This window comes from Aotus nancymaae, unplaced genomic scaffold (assembly GCF_030222135.1).
Source record: "Aotus nancymaae isolate 86718 unplaced genomic scaffold, 86718_ANA_hifiasm-v0.15.2.pri h1tg000062l, whole genome shotgun sequence".
Classification (NCBI taxonomy): Eukaryota; Metazoa; Chordata; class Mammalia; order Primates; family Aotidae; genus Aotus; species Aotus nancymaae.
This window is the reverse complement of record NW_026988476.1, coordinates 32,730,561-32,751,320: the sequence shown is the minus strand read 5'-3', so window position 1 is coordinate 32,751,320 and position 20,760 is coordinate 32,730,561. Positions and strand designations below refer to the sequence as shown.

General features: G+C 40.0%; 1 protein-coding gene across 2 annotated transcripts in view; it reads left to right on the top strand.

Moving 5' to 3' along the window:
- Window positions 1-35: 35 nt before the first annotated feature.
- Window positions 36-20,760, top strand: part of UBR1 (ubiquitin protein ligase E3 component n-recognin 1) — a 147,003-nt gene continuing 126,278 nt past the window's right edge. The window contains exons 1-2 of one of the 2 annotated variants that reach the window (XM_012442285.3): window positions 36-208; window positions 19,463-19,719. In XM_012442285.3, coding sequence (XP_012297708.2) covers window positions 128-208; window positions 19,463-19,719 — 338 coding nt within the window. In that variant the 5' untranslated portion in view covers window positions 36-127. Of the gene's footprint in view, window positions 209-17,291; window positions 17,324-19,462; window positions 19,720-20,760 lie in introns of those variants that run through there. The other variant, XM_012442286.3, reaches the window with a different exon arrangement.

The window sequence follows — 20,760 nt, the reverse complement described above, 5'->3', positions numbered from 1 at the left end:
GATTCTGCGTCAAACCCGACTTCAGGGGCCGTCGTAAAAGTGTCGTCCCTGTCTCTCCGACCCGCCACAGGTTTCCGCTTGCCTCTGGCCGGGGGGTCGGCAACTGTAGGCGTCAGTTTCCCTCAAGATGGCGGACGAGGAGGCTGGAGGTGCCGAAAGGATGGAAATCTGCTTGGAGTTACCCCAGACCCCTCAGCGTCTGGCATCTGTAAGTCCCTATAGGCAAGTCTCTTTTGTCCTCCCCCAATCCCTCCCTACTGCGCTCAGGAGAATGTGGAGCTTCACCCCTTATGGCGGCTCTGGGGAGGGGAAGTTATCTGGATTGATCTGGAAGGAAGCCACCGAATAAAAAGTTAGTCGCAACCCACGTTTCTGCCAGCCAAGTCTACGGAATATAATGACTTTGTTATGTATTATTCTTGATGTTCTTAAGCATGCATATCTCTATTTTGAAGCAGAAAGAACCGGTGATGTTATTAGACGGTTTGATGTGGGGGCTGAGGTGGGGTTGGAGCAAGAGCCATTTTCTTATGGAAGCAGTGCTAACCCCTCTTGATGATGGAAACGCAGCACCTGGTATTGTATTCCATAGCCGGCTGACCGGGACGTGATAATGGTAGGGAGTGCTGCCACTGTCAAGTCATGTCAATATGTGATGTGTAGGAATTGTCCTTCGATATAGCATCTTGAGAACCCCAGGCCTAACCCTCAGTGGAGAAACCCATCATCTGTCGCTGCTTTTTAAAAGTGAAGAAGGGACACCCAAACATTTCAAGCCAGAGCAATACCATTAATTAATGTCGGAATCTATAGTTTGCTCCAGCAGTTTGAAAGAATGGGAAGGCAGAGATAGTGAACAAATTTGAGTCAGTAGCTACAGGGAGAAAGCTGACAGAGGAGGATAAGAGGTAGAGGGCAATATTAGGGAATGTTCTGGATGCCCAGGGCATCTAGTGGGGAGATATTTAGAAAATATTCAAATATCTATCACTGCATAATGTTTTATTAGTTTGTTTTTCTAAGCAGCATTTAGAAATTTGGGATATACACTTTTTTTCCTGAAGTTTCTTGGGTTTGTAGTTTAATAGAAACTTTTTTTTTTTTTTGAGAAGGAGTTTCACTCTTGTTGCCCAGGCTGAGGGGCAGTGGCACCATCTTGGCTCACTTCAATTCAGGCGACTCTCCTGCCTCAGCCTCCAGAGTAGCTGGGATTACAGGTGCCTACCCCCACACCCGGTTAAATTTTTTTGTATATTTAGTAGAGACGTGGTGTCACCATGTTGGCCAGGCTGATCTCTAACTCCTGACCTCAGGTGATCCACCTGCCTTGGCCTCCCAAAATATTGGGATTACAGGTGTGAGCGCAGCTGGCCTAATAAAAGCATTCTTGAAGTATTTTTACCTTGCAGACAATTGAGCATTGTTTTATTAAGGACAGAGGGAACTACAGAATGAGTCAACTCCAGGGACTGAAGACTGATTAGGAGGTAGGAATCAGGTAGGGAGGGAGTTGGAAAAAGGGTTTGGCCACTGACTGTGTTAGTGCTTGTAGTTTTCCTCCACCCCAAATAGCAGTTCAAATTCACTTCACTACTGGCAGTAAAGGAGGAAGTCTCTATTTGAGATGATAAGGAATGAGGAGGTGGGACAAGTTCAGAAGCAGCTGAAACATCTTAATGGTAGTTTGTGGATTTTGCTTGTTAGAAGGAGTGGGAAAACTCTGTGCAGTGGTCAGAAAAATTGTTAGTTTTGTATCTGAAGACTAATATTTATTTAAAGCTTTGATACATTAGTTTTTTCCAGTAAAACCCCATCATTCTGGACACCACTCATTTGGAATTGAGACAATGATACTGGAATTGAGGTAGAATTTATTTGGCAACCTTTACCTCAGGAAATATTATTAGATTTTGTTGGGCAAGGCTTTAGGTTTTGCAAAGTAGTAGGTAGATTGTGTAATATAGCCTCAAGGAACTCACAGTCTGGTGACACAGGTAATATAAGTGCCCAAAGAATTTTAATTCAAGGTAGATTACTGTCAGTAGACAAGACCTTTAACTGTTAAGCTTCATAACCACTTTTTTGGCTTGGCTCTATCTACTGAAGACCCTACAGCTCATTATACCTTTCTCTCTCTCTCAAGCTACTACTGACTTTAATTTTATTTCAGCCATGGTGTGACACTGGCTTCCCAGTTTACTACTTTGGTGTTAAGCAACACAAGCTCAGTTGTCCCCCCTACTCCTTATTGCTTATCTTTAGACAAAGGTAAATAGTATGGGACATTTATAGAGGTTTAAGAAATTGTACAGTTTCTATTAGAGTCTAATTCCTGGTTATAGTTTTTAATTTCCTTTAAACTTCCTTCTTAGTCTGCAGGTCCTTTTTCATTCATATTGCTATTAGTAAGCATGAAGGCTGTAATATTCCTAACATTATCTCACATGCAATTCACATAAAATAATAGGTATGAATTAGCGGATATTGATAAAAGCCATTGCTTAAGAATCACCAGAGGAACTGATACTGTAGGTCTGAGGTGTGGTCTAAGAATCTACATTTTCACAAGCATGCCCTGATGATTCTGAAATACTGGTCCAGGGCCACACTTTGAGTAACACTTAGCTAGGTATTTGGAAGTTATCAGTTAATTATTGACAGTTGAGTTTGTGGGAATGGATAACATCTTTTTTTTGAGACAGGGTCTCACTTTATCACCCAGGCTAGAGTGCAGTGGCACAAACATAACTCACTGTAGCCTCAGCCTCTTGGGCTCAGGTGATCCTCCCACCTCAGCCTCCTGAGTAGCTGAGAATATAGGTATGTGCCACCATGCCCTGCTAATTTTTTTCATTTTTTGTAGAGACAGGGTTTTATTTTATTTATTTATTTTAAGACAGAGTCTCACTCCATCACCCAGGCTGGAATACAGTGGCTCTATCTTAGCTCACTGCAACCTCCACCTCCTGGGTTCAAGCAATTCTCATGCCTCAGCTTCCCAAGTAGCTGGAGTTAGGCCGGGCATGGTGGCTCACGCCTGTAATCCCAGCACTTTGGGAGGCCGAGATAGGTGGATGGCTTGAGGCCAGGAGTTCAAGACCAAGTAGCTGGAGTTACAGGTGTGTGCCACCATGCCCAGCTAATTTTTGTATTTTTTTGTATTTTTTTTTTTTTTGAGACGGAGTTTTGCTCTTGTTACCCAGGCTGGAGTGCAATGGCGCGATCTCGGCTCACCGCAACCTCCGCCTCCTGGGTTCAGGCAATTCTCCTGCCTCAGCCTCCTGAGTAGCTGGGATTACAGGCACACGCCACTGTACCCAGCTAATTTTTTTGTATTTTTAGTAGAGACGGGGTTTCACCATGTTGACCAGGATAGTCTCGATCTCTTGACTTCGTGATCCACCCGCCTCGGCCTTCCAAAGTGCTGGGATTACAGGCGTGAGCCACCGCGCCCGGCAATTTTTGTATTTTTAGTAGAGACAGGATTTTGCCATGTGGCCAGACTGGTCTCAAACCCCTGACCTCAAGTGATCCATCTGCCTTGGCCTCCCAAAGTGGTGGGATTACAGGTGTGAACCACTATGCCCAGCCTGGATAAAATCTTTGAGGAGGAAAATATGTGCATATGTAGACACACACACAGGAAAAGAGAGTGTGAGAGAGAGACGATGAGAGAACAGGAATGATTGAAACGGGTAGAAAATGGAAGAACTGCAACGTGGAAACAGAACAGGCAAGCTGGTAGGAGGTGAGAGTAGTGCAATGGCAGGGGTAATGTTTTGAGGAGAGGGCGGTGGTTTATTGGGTCCATGATGTTGAGGACTGAGAAAAATTGGGAATCAAGAGTGTTGTTGGGTAGTTGGCCAGAACTTCTTTCTGCCTTCTGTCTTCCTCAACTAGATTTTGTTAAGTCAATTTCAGAAGATATGTCTTGGCATGACACTCAGCTCTTATCTATTGCCTGTTTACAACAGGCATGCACCACTATACTCAGCTTTTTTTTTTTTTTAAGACAAGGTCTCTCTCTGTCGTGCAGGCTGGAGTGCAGTGACACGATCCTGGCTTACTGCAACCTCCACCTCCCAAGTTCAAGTGATTCTCCTGCGTCAGCCTTCCAAGTAGCTGGGATTACAGGTGCCTACCACCACACCCCACTAATTTTTGTATTTTAAATAAAGACAGGGGTTTTACCATGTTGGCCAGGCTGGTCTCAAACCCCTGACCTTAGGCTGTCTACCCACCGCTGCCTCCCAAAATACTGGGATTACGGGCAGGAGCCACCGCATTTGGCCAATTTTTTGTATTTTTAGTAGAGGCAAGGTTTCACCATATTGGCCAGACTTATCTCAAACTCCTGACCTCAGGTGATCCACCCACCTCGGCCTCCCCAAGTGTTGGGATTACAGGTGTCAGCCACTGTGCCTGGCCTTAGTTATGTCATATACTGAGAGGAAAGACCAGATTTTAGGAGAGGAAAGGAGAAAGGCAGATCAAGAGTTTTGTTATCCCTGTCTCAGTAGATGACACCTCCATAATAGCTCTTGAACGCAGATAATTCTGTCTTCGCCTCTGCAGTCCAAGTCACTGTTTCCTTGGCTACTGCAGTGACTTCTTAACTGGTCTCTTTGCTTCCACTGTTGTCTTCTTCCTGTCCATTCTGCACAGAACAACCAGAGTAATCTTTTAAAGATTAAATCAGATCACGTCAGTCTCTTACCTAAATCCTCAGTGGCTTTCTATTATACTTCTAATGAAGTCTAAACTTATTACAAGCCTTTAAGACTTTTCCTGGTCTAGCCCCTACATCTCCATCTCATTTCCTGTTACAGTGTCCTCACTCATCCTGGCCTGTTAGTACAAGCCCAAGCTGTAGTTTGCTTTAGGATCTATGCTATTGCTTGCTGTTTGGTTTTCCTAGAGTGTTTTTCCTCTGCCTTTTCTTAATACATACCCTGTCTAAGAGATGGGTTACCCTTACTCTGTCAAAGCAACCTGCTTATTTCTCTCATTGCATTTATTATAATCTCTAATTACTGTGTTATCTTTATTTACTTACTGAAATGTCTGTTTTCCCTCCAGAGGGAGAAGTAAGTTACATGAAGGGAAGGCTGATGTGTGACTTGTTCATTGCTGTATCGGTTTTTTTTTTTTTTTTTTATTGAGACGGAGTCTTGCTCTGTCACCAGGCTAGAGTGCAGTATTCTCCTGTCTCACTCCCGAGTAGCTGAGACTACAGGTGTGCGCCACCACGCCTAGCTAATTGTTTGTATTTTTAGTAGAGATGGGTTTTCACCATGTTAGCCGGGATGGTCTTGATCTCTTGACCTTATGATCTGCCCACCTTCACCTCCAAAAGTGCTGAGATTACAGGCGTGAGCCACCACGCCTGGCTGCATTGATGTATCTTGATAAGTGATTGATACAGAACACACGTATTTTTTAACGAATGAATAACTGAGGATCAACATTAGTGATTTATTGTAGCAGGATTAGTTTTGATTGGGGGATGGAGGTGGTGGATGGAAGAAAGAGGGAATGAGCAGGCATGTTAGGGTAGTGGCTAACCTTGGAGCCCAGGCTGAACAGGGAGGTAATAAAATCCAAAACAGGAAATCTGGAGGGAATTGGTAGGATTGAGAGGTATTTAAGGGCATGAGGTTGACATAAGTGGAAAGACTGAGTTTTGTGGTTGGAAAGGGGAATTTTAGAATTTGTGTACATGGGGGCACATCAAGTTTTTGTGATGGTAGAGCCAGGTTAGAGGCACCTCTTATGTGTTGCTATAGCACCTTTTCCATACTCCTGTTGTATGTAGTATGTCTCAGACTGTACTCTACATTGTCTGTTTACTATGTGCCTTTCTTTCTAGACAGTAAAGTTCTTGAAGGCATCAACTGTTGTTCACAGCTGTGTCTCTAATATCTAGCACATTGCTTCAGAATTTTTATTGAATGCATGAATTACTGAATGAATGAATGAGGAGGCACTGAGGTAGAGGAGAGGTAGAGGTAATAGGAGTTGAGAATATTAAGAGATACTAAGATTATTGAGATAATTTACATACAGTAAAATGTACCCATTTAAGGCATTTTCTGGATGAGTTTTAACAAATGTATGTATTTGTGTGTCTACTACTGAGTCAGTATATAGAATATTTCTGTTATTTCCTGAAGTTGCCTCCTGCCCAAATGGGAGGATTTTTTAAAAGTTTAATGTTGTTACGCTTATACAATAATCATTATGGAAATCCAGGAAAAATGTATCCATAATCTCATATCTATAGGGGAATCTTTTTTTTTTTTTTTTTGTGACAGAGTCTCACTCTCACCCAGGCTGGAATGCAGAGATGCCATGTTGGCTCACTGCAACCTTTACCTCCTGGGTTCAAGCAATTCTCCTGCCTCAGCCTCCCGAGTAGCTGGGGTTACAGGTGCGTAACACGATGCCTGGCTGGTTTTTATATTTTTAGTAGAGGCATGATTTTGCCATGTTGGCTGGTCTGGTCTCATACTTCTGACTTAAGGTAATCCACCCACCTTAGCCTCCCAATATGCTGGGATTGCAGGTGTGAGCCACAACACCTGGCCTATAGGGGATCTTTAAAAGATAACATAATCTCTTGATGGTTGACTTAAAAATAGAAGTGAAAAGTCCTATGTGATTTTTTTTTTTTTTTTTTGAGACAGAGTCTCACTCTTGTCACCCACACTGGAGTAGAGTGGCGCTATCTCGGCTCACCGCAACCTCTGCCTCCTGGGTTCAAGTGATTCTTCTCTCTCAGCCTCCTGAGTAGCTGGGATTCAGCTGCTCACCACCATGCCGAGCTAATTTTTGTACTTTTAGTAGAGACAGGGTTTTGCCATGTTGACTAGGCTGGTCTCGAACTCCTGACCTCAGGTGATCCGCCTGCCTCGGACTCCTGAAGTGCTGGGATTACAGGTGTGAGCCACCACGCCCAGCCATATGTGATTTTAATTGGAGATGATTTTCCTTAGAAATTTGAATCTATATCATTTTAGGCCAGAACACAGTTTTGTGTAGTAAAGACATACTCTGGGTGGGAAAACCGATGAAAACCTAGGTCTTTTGAGTCCTGACTGAAGTACTTTGTCACCAGATCTTAGCAAGACCTAATTCCCTTTGTTTTTTCACCATCTCATAATTTCTATTTTGAGCAGTTAGGGAAATTTTGATTTTTTTAATGGCAGATTCTATAGAATTAGATGTCAAATTGAGTTCTAAAACACTAAGTCAAAATGACTGATTCAGCCCCACTAACTTTGAGAGTCTAGGGAAGGAACAGTACTTAGTGTAGACGTGTTAGTGCTGGAAACTGACTTCTTACATTTAGTACCAAGCATTATCCTGTAAAGGAAAAGGTTTTTGTCCTCAGTACTGCATAGAGAGTCCGTCTGGATAGATATTTGTATAAATCAGTGAGGCAGGTGAACCAATGAAATACAGGCATACCTTATTTTATTGAGCTTCATTATCATGCTTTGTAGATACTCAGTTCTTTACAAATTGAAAGTCTGTAGCAACTCTTGTCTCAAGCAAGCCTTCCAGTGCCATTTTTTCAACATTGTGTGCTCACTTTGTGTCTTTGTGTCACATTTTGGTAATTCTCACAATATTTCACACTTTTTTATTATTATATCTGTTATGATGATCTGTGATCAGTGACCTTTGATGTTACTCTTGTAATTGTTTTGGGGTGCCATGAATCATGCCCAGAAACGTAATCAATAAATGTTGCGTTTGTACTGACTGCTCCACTGACCAGCTACTTGCCCATCTCTCTCCGTCTCCTTGGGCCTCCCTATACCCTAAGATGGGACAATATTAAAATTGGCCAGTTAATAACCCTACAATGGCCTCTAAGTGTTCTAGTGAAAAGGAAGGGCCAACATTTCTCACTTTAAATCAAAAGCTAGATATGATGAGGCTTATTGAGGAAAGCTGTTGAAAACTGACATAGGCCTAGAGTTATGCCTCCTGTGCCAAGCAGTTAGCCAGGTTGTGAATGCAAAGGAAAAGTTCTTGAAGGAAATTAAAATTGCCACTCCAGTGAACAGATGAATGATTAGAAAGTGAAACAGTCCTACTGCTGATGTGGAAAAAGTTTTAGTGCTCTGGATAGAAGATTGAACCAGCCACAGTATTCCCTTAAGCCAAAGCCTAATTGAAGATCAAGGCCCTCACTCTCTTAAATTCTCTGAAGGCTGAGAGAAGTGAGGAAGCTGCAGAAGAAGAGTTAGAAGGTAGCAGAGGTTGGTTCATGAGGTTTAAGGAAAATAGCTGTCTCCACAACGTAAAAGTACAGCGTGAAGCAGCAAATGCTGATTGATGATGGAGAAGCTGCAGCAAGTTATTCAGAAGATCTAGCTAAGATAATTGATGAAGGTGGCTGCACCCTAAACAACACATTTTCCATGTAAATGAAACAGCCTTCTGTTGGAAGAAGATGTTGTCTAGAACTTTCGTAGCTAGAGAGAAGTCTATTGTCTGGCTTCAAAGGACAGGCTGACTCTGTTGCTAGGGTCTAATGTAGCTAGTAACTTTAAGTTGTAGCCAATTTTTGTTTACCATTCAGAAAATCCCAGAATCCTTAAGAATTATGCTACTTTGCCTATGTTGTAGAAATGGAACTAGAAAGCTCAGATGACAGCACATCTATTTACAGCATGGTTTACTGAGTATTTTAAGTCTACTGTTAAGAGCTACTGTGGAGAAAAAACAGATTCTTTTCAAAATGTTACTGCTCATTGACAATACGTTTGGTCACCCAAGAGCCCTAATGGAGATAAACAAAGAGATAAATGTTATTTTCATGCCTGCTAATACAACATCTATTCTGTAACTCATGGATCAAAGAATAATTGCAACTTTCAACTCTTACTATTTAAGAAACACATTTCATAAAACTATAGCATGCCATTCCTCTGATGGATATGGGCAAAGTCAATTGAAAACCTTCTGGAAAGGATTCACCATTCTAGATGCCATTAGGAACATTCATGATTTGTGGGAGGAGGTCCAAGTATCAACATGAACAAGAGTTTGTAAGTTGATTCCAACCCTGACAGATGACTTTGAGGGATTCAAGACTTCATTGGAGGAAGTAACTGCATCTGTGGTAGGAATAACAAGAGAACTAGAATTAGAAGTGGAGCCTGAAGTTATGACTGAATTGCTACAAACCCATGATAAAACTTAATGGATGAGGAGTTGCTTCTTCTGGATGACCAGAGAAAGTGGTTTCTTGAGATGGAATCTACTTCTGGTGAAGATGCTGTGAGCATTGTTTAAATGAGAATGAAGGATTTAGAATATTCCATAAACAGAGTTGATAAAGCAGCAGCAAAGTTGGCAATGATAGTCTTCAATTTTGAAAGAAGTTCTACTGTTGGTAAAATGCTATCACATACTATAGAACATCTTTCGTGAAAAGATCAATCAATGTGGCACACTTCATGGTTGTCTTATTTTAAGAAATTGCCTGGCTGGGCACGGTGGCTCACGCTTGTAATCCCAGCACTTTGGGAGGCTGAGGTGGGTGGATCACCTGAGATCAGGAGTTCAAGACCAACCTGACCAACATGGTGAAACCCGTCACTACTAAAAATACAAAAATTAGCCATGCATGGTGATGGGTACCTGTAATCCCAGTCTTGGGAGGCTGAGGCAGGAGAATTGCACCAATCCAGGAGGCAGAGATTGCAGTGAGCCGAGATCGCACCAGTGCACTTCAGCCTGGGCAATAGAGTGACACTGTCTCAAAAAATAGAAAAACATTGCTACAGCCATGCCCACCTTTAGCAACTACCACCCTGATCAGTCAGCCATCAACACTGAGGGAAGACCCCCCATCAGCAAAAAGATGACAACTTTCTAAAGGCTCAGATGATCATTAGCATTTTTTAGCGGTGTTTTAACATTATGTACATTTTTAAAGACTTTATACTATTGAATTTGTGTAACTCACTGTATTTTATGTTCACTCTATTGTTGTAGTCTTAAACTGAACCCAGGATGTCTCTGGGCCTGTGTCTTGCCCATCCTTTCTTTGGATGCTGACTTTGAGGGTTGCCTTGGATTTCCCTTGCTGCCACTTTATCCATTTCTGTAAAGGTGTTAAGCATATGCTGTGCTCTGTGAAATAATTTTCCTTAAGCTTTTAACCCCTTGCCTCAGATGACCTAACACAAAATATTAGGACCTCTAATCCTAGGTGATTTACTATGACCGCCTATGTGTTCTTTCAAGATATTTTCAGTTAACGTGCCTCCTCTTGAGTAAGCAATAGTTGATGAGTTTGGTTTTTTTTTTAAAGCATTTGGTGCAGCCTTTTTTTTTTTTTTTTTTTTTTTAAATGTTGTCACACTCTTATCTGAGTGCTTTTGGAAATATGCCGTGGTAAATAAACATTACTGATAAGACTCCAGTAGAGTTAGTATGCTTTCCTAAATGCCCACTTGCTGCCCAGGAATGACACAGACCCTGTCCAGAATGGACTCTACTGCTACTCACTTGAATATAATTCTCCTTCTAATAGTTTACTTAATGCTGCTCTTCAGAACAAAGTCTGTTTGACTTGTTCAGAGGAGTGGAGCTATAACTACTTCATGTCTTTATAAACTACCTTTTAAAATGCCTTTGAAGTTTTGGTAATTATGGGTAAGCTCAAAATGACTTTAGCCACTGGAGGGAAAGCCTGTTGATTTATCAATTTTTTTAAATACACGCATGTTCTGCCTTGTAAGAGAGGATTTTAGTTGGTTTACAAATATATATTTCATATAGCAGAAAGAGAATATGAAATAGATACCTCAGAGTTTAGGAAAGCAGATTTTATTTATCTAGATACTTCAAGGAAAGCCTAGAAAATTGGGACATGACCTATAACAGAGACGAAAAAGAAAGAGAATAGAACAAATAGGACAAAGAGAATTTGTTCCTTAGGAGGGACAAAATGTTTTCAAAAACCAAATTCTGACAGCGTGCTTAGACGTTATCTCAACAGGAAAGAAAAGAGAGGAGCCTTGTTTGTCATATGGCTCTATATTTGACTCTGGCTTATTTTATCAATACCATAAAGGCGTAGAAGACTTACCATATTTGCAGACAGCACAAGACTGGTAGGGATAACAAGTATAAGATAAAAAAAAAATCTCATTAGGCTGAATACTCTGTCAAAACTAACTTAATTGTGATAAAAGTAAAGCCTTATACCTAGGTTCATTTGTGTATAGGACTAGGTCTCTTAAATATGATTGATCTAAGGGTTTTAGTTGTCTGCACTTTCATCAAGTTGTGTGACGTGGCAGCCGAAGCAAGAATGCTCTGCTTGTGGGAACTAGGAAAAAGAATATTGAAAATATATATAAAAAAGAAAAAGAAATAGAAAAAAATTTTAAAAGAAAAAAGGTATGTGAGAATGTGATGTTTTTGTTGTTGTTCGTTTGTTTACTTTTTTTGAGACTGAGTCTCACTCTGTTGCCCAGGCTGGAGTGCAGTGGGGTGATCTTGGCTCATTTTAACCTCCGCCTCCCTGGTTTAAGCGATTCTGCCACCTCAGGCTCCTGAGTAGCTGGGACTACAGGCATGCACCACCACACCTGGCTAATTTTTTTGTATTTTTAGTAGAAACGAGGTTGGTTTCGCCATGTTGGCCAGACTGTTCTCGAACTCCTGAACTCAAGTGATCTGCTTGCCTCCACCTCCCAAAGTGTTGGGATTACTGGTGTGAGCCACCGCACCTTTCCAGAATGTGATCTCTTGAAGCAGTTTAGTGCCCAGGATAAGGAAGGTTAACAAATAGTCCTATTCTTCTTCCTTTTTTTTTTTTTTGAGACAGAGTTTCGCTCTTGTTACCCAGGCTGGAGTGCAATGGTGCGATTTCGGCTCACCGCAACCTCCGCCTCCTGGGTTCAGGCAATTCTCCTGCCTCAACCTCCTGAGTAGCTGGGATTACAGGCACGCGCCACCATGCCCAGCTAATTTTTTGTATTTTTAGTAGAGACGGGGTTTCACCATGTTGACCAGGATAGTCTCGATCTCTTGACCTCGTGATCCACTCGCCTTGGCCTCCCAAAGTGGGGATTACAGGCGTGAGCCACCATGCCCGGCCTTAGTCCTATTCTTCTTTATGGAAGCATGTTGTGTAGTTTCGTAAGGGTAATCAACATGGAGAGTGGTCAGGATACCATGTCTTTAGGGCTGGCCAAATTTCTTTAGAATCTTTGTTTCAGTTTAGCCATGAAATAAAGAGACTAGAAATGAGAGACATAATAGTTACCTTCATTTATTTGGAAAGACTGATGAAAAAACAGAGTGAAACCTTCATTTATTTGGAAAGACTGATGAAAAAACAGAGTGAATTATATTGGTTTATTTCAGTAACAGGATACAAGTTACAGGAAGGTAGATTTTAGCTTAGTTATGAGCTTGCCTTGTTTTTTTTTTTTTGGAGACAGAGCTTCACTCTGTTCCCCAGGCTGGAGTGCAGTGGTGTGATCAGGGTTTGTTGCAGCCTCAACCTCTTAGGCTCAGGTGATCCTCCCATTCAGGTACCCAGCCTGAGTACCTGGGACTTCAAGCTGATGCTACCATGCTCAGCTAATTTTTGTGTGTTTTTGTAGAGACAGGGTTTTACCATGTTGCCTACGCTGGTCTTGAACTTCTGGGCTCAAGTGATCTGCCCAGCTTGGCCTCCCAAAGGGGTAGGGTTGCAGGCATGAGCCATTGTGCCTGACTGCTTTAACCTTTGAGTCTGTAGAATAATATTAGAAGAAAACATTGTATAATCAAAGATTTTTTGGTGCCTAGAGATGCTCTAATTATTACTAATCCATAGTGACTATGAAAAATTGTAGCTCCTGGCCAGGCTTGCTGGCTCACACCTGAATCCCAGCACTTTGGGAGGCTGAGGTGGGCAGATCACGAGGTCAGGAGTTCGAGACCAGCCTGACCAACATGGTGAAACTCCATCTCTACGAATACAAAAATTAGCCGGGCGTGGTGGCACACACCTGTAATCCCAGCTACTCGGAGGCTGAGGCAGGAGAATTGCTTGAACTGGGGAAGCAGAGGTCGCAGTGAGCCAAGATTGTGCCGCTGCGCTCCAGCCTGGGCAACAAAGTGAGACTGTCTCAAAAAAACAAAAGAAAAATTGTAGCTCCTCCAAATTTTGTTACCACTTTAAAAAGAAGAATTAGAAAAACAATTACGGGGCTCTGAAGGTTCTGTAGATGTCTAGCAGTTGTTTAAGGAAGGTCAAGTTGTGGTTTGAACAAAACTAATCTACTTAAGTCAGTTCCTTTTTCAGCATGATATTCCCAAACAGGCATCCAAGCCCTTGGGTCAGAGTTGAAAACATATCTTCTAGTCTCCATGGGGATGAGGGAAATGTTTGGAATGTTTCGGAATTTAAATGTTTTAAGAACTTGTTTTTTATAGAACAGTCAATTAGGAAAGCTTTCCCTTAATTCCAGTTTTTTTTTGTTTTTCTGGACCTGGTAGTTAAAAATTGTTAAATTAATTCCTTTTGAAAATGGGGGAAAATTTTAAAAACAACCAACCAAAGGCAAAAAATCAAACTTATTTTAGTTCAAAAAAGTTTTCCATAGTTTGGCAATAATGGAAAAAATTTTTGTGAAGAGTGTAACTGAACTTTATTTCCTATACGAATTCTATACACAAAGTTATAGAAGGCTTACTGTTATCAAAATTTGCTTTGTTTTCTCTGGCAAGAAATGCGTAGCATTTAGCAATTAACTGAGAACTTTTATTGTGTACTTGTCCTAGGCCTATAGGATACAGGGATTTGAAGGGCAAAGTTCTTCTCCCAGGTTTAAGTGATTCTCCTGCCTCAGCCTCCTGAGTAGCTCTAATTACTGGCGCACACCACCATGCCTAATTTTTGTATTTTTAGTAGAGATGAGGTTTCACCATGTTGGCCAGGCTAGTCTTGAACTAACCTCAGGTGATTCACTTGCCTTGGTATCCCAAAGTGCTGGGATTACAGGCATGAGCCACCATGCCTGGCCTAATTTTGTTGTTGTTGTTGTTTGCATTTTTAGTAGCGATGGGGTTTCACCATGTTGCCTAGGCTGGTCTCAAACTCCTGAGCTCAAGTGATCCACGCACCTTGGTCTCCCAAAGTGCTGGGATTACAGCCACCATGCCCAGCCATGATGTTTTAATCTCAGTTCTTCCTGATAAACAATGTGATAACAGATATAATTTAAGAATATGGACGCGGTGGCTCACGCCTATAATCCCAGCACTTTGGGAGGCCGAGGCAGGTGGATCACGAGGTCTAGAGATCGAGACCATCCTGGTCAACATGGTGAAACCCTGTCTCTACTAAAAATACAAAAATTAGCTGGGCATGGTGGCGTGCACCTGTAGTCCCAGCTACTCAGGAGGCTGAGGCAGGAGAATTGCTTGAACCCAGGAGGTGGAAGTTGCGGTGAGCCGAGATCGCGCCATTGCACTCCAGCCTGGGTAACAAGAGCGAAACTCTGTCTCAAAAAAAAAAAAAGAATATTTAGTAGCCTTAGTAGCCTTCAGGAGTGTTCAGTAGTTGTTAGCTAAGAGGCTTCATTTGTAATTGTAATTACAAAGAAGGCAAAAGTTAAAACAAAAATTAAGAAGGCAAAACCTTATTGTTTTGTTTTGTTTTACTGTTACTCGTTGAGTATCCCTTGTGTTTTGGATTTTGGATTTTTTTTCAGATTTTGGAATATTTGTATTATGCTGGTTGAACATCCCAAATCTGAAAATCTAAAATCCAAAATGTTATAACGAGCATTTCCTTTGAATATTTTGTTGGCCCTCAAAAATTTCCAGATCCTGGAACATTTCACATTTCTGATTTTTGGGTGTGGAATGCCCAACCTGTAATGTGAAATTGAACAAGCCAGTAAAGGTAGATGTAAAAACTGTATATTTATGTTTGGTTTAGTAGAAAGGGCACTGAACTTTTGGAGTTCAAATACCTAATTCTGTTCCTGACATTGATACCAACTGGTTATTTAACGATTTTGGACAAGTCATTTTACTTCCCTGTGACTTAGCATTCTCATCTATAAAATGTGAAGGGCTTGTACTCTTTTTTTACTCTCAAATTTCTTCTATTCTTAAAAAGAGGAATTGAAAAGAGTACTATGCCTCCTATAATTAAGTAGAACAAAAAGATTTTTTGTTTGGTTTTGTAGTGCTGAATATGCAAGTTTTTTTTTTTTCATTTAGTGCTCTTGATGAAAAGAACCTTAGGTATAACATAGAACATTATATATTATCTCTGTTAGTTGTAGTTGTTGCCAGGTATGTAGAGAAAAGTTGTTCATGTATGAGTACCCCAGAAAAGTTGGAATTGGAGTACTGGAAGGTATATTTATTTTTAAATGGTTTTAGTAAAATAAATTTTAATTTTAAAATTAAAAAATTACCCACCAAATGTGGACTCCTTGTAAGGATATTACTCATCAGGTAAGCAGACTAATGAATTCCATGAAAATGTGCTAAAATCTCACCACTCATTTCTGTTAACATTTTGTTAAATACTCCTCATGATTTTTCTCTGTGTAATTATAAATATAATATTTAATGAAATTGAGATTTTATATGTACTTATTTGTAACCTACTTTACTGAACTGTTTGTTATTAATGCCTTTCCATATTAGTAAATAAACCTCTTCAGCATAATTTCTTTTTTCACTTTTTGTTTTGATTAATCTTAGACTAATAGAAAAGTTGTATAAATTGAGCACAGTTCTCTTACTTCCCTCTTCCTGTTTTCTGTAATGTTAACATTTTATATAACCATAGTATACTATCAAGGACAGGAAATTAATACTAACTACAGATCTTATTTGAATTTCATCAGTTTTCCCATGAATGTGCTTTTTCTGTTCCAGGATCACACCCAGGATCCCAGTTACATTTAGTTATCTCTCTCGTCTCCTCCAGTCTGTAACAATGTCTTGATCTTTCCTTATTTTTATGACCTTAATACTTTTAGAGTCCTTTGCAGTTATTGTATGGAATGTCCCTCAGTTTGGGTTCGTATGATGTTTTCTCATGATTGGAGTAAAATTATACATTTGGGCAAGAATAACACAAAAGTCAGCCAAGTGCTGTAGTATGAGCTTGTAGTCCCAGACAGACCCATCTCCTCAGGAGGTGAGGAGGATCACTTGAGCCCAAGAGTTCAAGAGCAGCCTAGGTGAGACCCCTTTTCTATTAAAAAGAGAAAAAGCATAACATAAGAATGTTGTGGTGTCTTTCTCAGTGTATCATATCAGGGGATTCTTGATATCAGTAGTTCTTATTACTGGTGATATTTATCTTAATCATTTGGTTATATTGGTTTCTATTTTAAAATTTTATTTTGAAATTACTGTCTTTCCCATTGGAGATACTTTGAGACTGTTTGGCATCATTTTTAAATGGGCTTATTAACTCATGTAGTTTTTTTTTTTTGAAAAGGAGTTTCACTCTTGTTGCCCAGGCTGGAGTGCAATGGCACAATCTGGGCTCACCGCAACCTCTACTTCCCAGGTTGAAGTGATTCTCCAGCCTCAGTCTCCTGAGTAGCTGGGATTACAGGCATGCACCACCACGCCTGGCTAATTTTGTATTTTTAGTAGGGATGGGGTTTCTCCATGTTGGTCAGGCTGGTCTCGGACTCCTGACCTCCTACCTTAGCCTCCCAAAGTGCTGGGATTACAGGTGTAAGCCACTGTGCCTGACCCCATGACCTTTTTTTTTTTTTTTTAGATGGAGTCTCACTCTGTTGCCCAGGCTGGAGTGCAGTGGCACAATAGCAGCTTACTGCAACTTCCGTCTCTCGGGTTCAAGCAGTTTCTCATGCTTCAGACTCCCAAGTAGCTGGGATGACAGGCACATGCCACCATGACTTGCCAGTTTTTGTATTTTTAGTAGAAATGGGGTTTCATCATGTTGGGCAGGCTGGTCTCAAACTCCTGACCTCAGCCTGCCTCAGCCTCCCAAAGTGCTGGGATTTCAGGCATGAGCTACCGTGCACACCAGACCTCATGTAGATTTTTTAGAAGTTTTTTTTTATTAGTTGCAAAAATACTGACATTTGTCTAACAAAGTCAAACGGTGTAACACTGTTGAAAGTAAAAATGTGACAATCCTAATTCTTTTCCCCGGTTTCTTCCCTTCGTGTATTCGTTATTAATAGTTTGTTGTTTCTCTTTCCAGACTCTTAGTCTATGTTTAGGGAAGCATAGACAGAGATGTGCATGCACATTTGTTTAATTAGAAAACCCAGTTACTCGGGAGGCTGAGGTAAGAGAATCACTTGAACTTGCGAGGCAGAGGTTGCAATGAGCCAAGATTGCGCTATTGCACTCCAGCCTGGATGACAAAAGCGAAACTCTGTCTCAAAAAAAAAGGAAACCCAAATCCAAATGTGTTGAAATTTAAAAAGTATATATAATTTTTTACTTTTTACAAAAATGAAATTATAATATTTAAAGCTTCTTTTTCCGCTTAACAGTATTTATGACATTTTGACTGCATAGAATAGTATGCTTGTACCACAATGGATATACCATTATTGATAAATATTTAGGTAGACTTCATCTTTTCAGTTACAAGTGATATTATAGTGCACATCTGGTAGATGTAAATATATCTTTTCACACTTGGGTGAGTATGGCTAAATGATAGATTGTTACCCTATTCATGGACATTCAGGTTTTTAATTTTTTGCTGTTATGAATAACTGTACATGAAATGTATAGGATTGAAAACATTTTTAAATGATTTCAAATAGATAATGTGTATATATAGAGAGAGTAAAAAATTAAAACAGTGAAAAAGGTAACACAGTGAACGCTAAGTCTTTCTCGGGGCTCTTTCTACTGTTAACATTTATTTTGAATCCTTTCAGAGATGTTTGTATTCAGATATAAGCATATACCGATACATCTCCTTCACCTCTTCCTTTTTTTTCTCTTCCCTTCTCCCAGTATAAATGGTAGCACATTATACTCACTGTTCTGTATCTTTTGCTTTTTATTTAACGGTATAACTTGAAGAATATACCATATCAGGACATAGATCTGTGCCCTCTCCCTTTTTATAAAGTCCCATAATTTATTCAGCTCTTGTTATGGGACATTTAGGTTGTTTCCAATCTTTTACGATTAAAAATAGTCATGCTGCAAATACTTCCTTTATACATGTTTATCTGAGGAATAAATTCCTAGAATGGGCATTTCTGGGTCAAAGTATATATAAATTTAAAATTTTAATAACTGTCTACAAATTGCCCTTCAGAGGATGGGCTAATATAATTTCTACAGTAATACCTAATGTAAACAGTAATACCATAAAGTTTTAATTGTGAATGGAACATTGAGCTTGAATTTATTTGTGAATGGAATATTGAAGTTAATTAGTGCAAACTAAAAAAGTCTTATATGTAATCAAATATCTGTAACTTTCTTAATGGCCTGTTATGGAACCTTATCTAAAATCTTAATTGTAATTATATTATCAGCTTATAAAACTCCTTGGGTAAGTTTTTGTTGTTGTTTTTTAATGATATGCCTTGAGTCATATGTGTTTTGTTTTTTTTTTTGTCTTTTAAACAAAAGACAAAAAAAAAGGTGGACTTCATCTTGTCAGTTACAAGTGATGTAAGTCACTCTTTTTGAAGAGACAGGGTCTTCCTATGTGTTGTCCAGGCTGAAGTGCAGTGGCTATTCACAGGTGCACACTACAGCCTTGAACTCCTGTGCTTGAGCAGTCCTCCTACTTCGACCTCCTGAGATGGGACTGTAGGTGCGGAAGTACTGTTGGCCTAGTTAGCATTAGATATTGCCAGTTTTTAATTTTAGCCACTATACTAGGTAGTGCAGGGATCTCATTGTCATTTTAATTAGTGCTTCCCTAATGACTAATAATAGTAAGCATGTTTTCATATGCAAATAAGCCATCTGTAACAGTTTCTTTTGAAGAGCAGAAGGTTTTACTTTTGATGAGGTCCAGTTTATCCAGTTTTTTTTTTTCTTTCATGGTTAGTGCTTTTTATGTTTGTAAAACTTTGGCCTATGTTTATTTCGATCTCTTGTTAAACACTCTGGTTTCCTAAAACAAAGTGTGTGATGAATGCATTGTCTTTTTAGCCTGTGACTGATAATAGAACCATCTTCATGTAGCAGGAATTGGCCATTCCAGGAGGGAAGGATAATTCTCACCTACTATAGCTACTCTTCTTTTTTTTCCAGATATCTGTGGTATATGGTAGTTGCTTATTTCCAAGCTTAATTTTGTTAAATCCCCACTTTCTTTCTGTATTGGTGATGGATGAAGTATATAAATTACTTTGAAATTATAGAATTATGTCATTACTTGTGCCCCCAGATGATTAAGAAGGAGCTTCTAAGATAGTCTAATTTTCATCTTCTTTTCTTTCAGTGGTGGGATCAGCAAGTTGATTTTTATACTGCTTTCTTGCATCATTTGGCACAGTTGGTGCCAGAAATTTACTTTACTGAGATGGACCCAGACTTGGAAAAACAGGAGGAAAGTGTACAAATGTCAATATTCACTCCACTGGAATGGTACTTATTTGGAGAAGATCCAGATATTTGCTTAGAGAAATTGAAGCACAGTGGAGCATTTCAGCTTTGTGGGAAGGTTTTCAAAAGTGGAGAGACAACCTATTCTTGTAGGTAAGAATTAGAAATTTACAGGATTGATTATAATTATTACAGTCTTATTATTGTTATTTTTGAGACGGAGTCTGGCTGTGTCACCCAGGCTGAAGTGCAGTGGCGTGATCTCAGGTCACTGCAACTTCCACCTCCCAGATTCAAACAGTTCTCCTGCCTTAACTTCCCAAGTAGCTGGGATTACAGCTGCCCCCCACCATGCTTGGCTAATTTTTGTATTTTTAGTAGAGATGAGGTTTCACCATCTTGACCAGTCTGTTCTCAAACTCCTGACCTCAAGCGATCTGCACACATCAGCCTCACAAAGTGCCGGGATTACAGGCATGAGCCACCATGCCCGGCCAGTTATTACTATCTTGGTATTTTATCTATTCTGTGATATACTTTTCTTGGTTTACTACTATTTATAATACATTTAATCTTAGTTAATTAACTTTCTTTTATTATGCAGTTGTTGTGTGGTTTTTGCTAGTACAGCTCATTTCTGAATATGTATGACTCCCAGTTAAACAGTTCTCACTGTTTCTTCCTGTTCTACAACACAATGTCAATGATAGATTTTTGCCTTATTTGTAATGTATCCAGCATACTCTTATCTGAAACTCTTTGTGGCATTTCAGAATTCTGAATAGTTCCCCAGCAGAGTTAGGGTGGGACACTGTAATCAAACACAATCTTTCCTTAAGAAATCTGAATATTCACAACAAGTAGTATAAATAATGCCTGTAGTCTCATGTCATTTGAAGTCTTTTTGTGCCATCAAGTGAGATTCGGTGCCAAACCTACAGAAATTCCAAAACCTTTCAACTCCGGAGCTATTTGGATTTCAGAGTCTTGTGTAAGGAATTTTGAACCTGTAGAAACAGTCGTAATTTAGTTGAATAGAAGAGGCCAGCGGTAGGGAAACTGAAAACAACTTAAGTCTTTTTATTTTATTTATTATTATTATTATTATTTTTTGAGACGGAGTTTCGCTCTTGTTACCCAGGCTGGAGTGCAATGGCACAATCTCGGCTCACCGCAACCTCTGCCTTCTGGGTT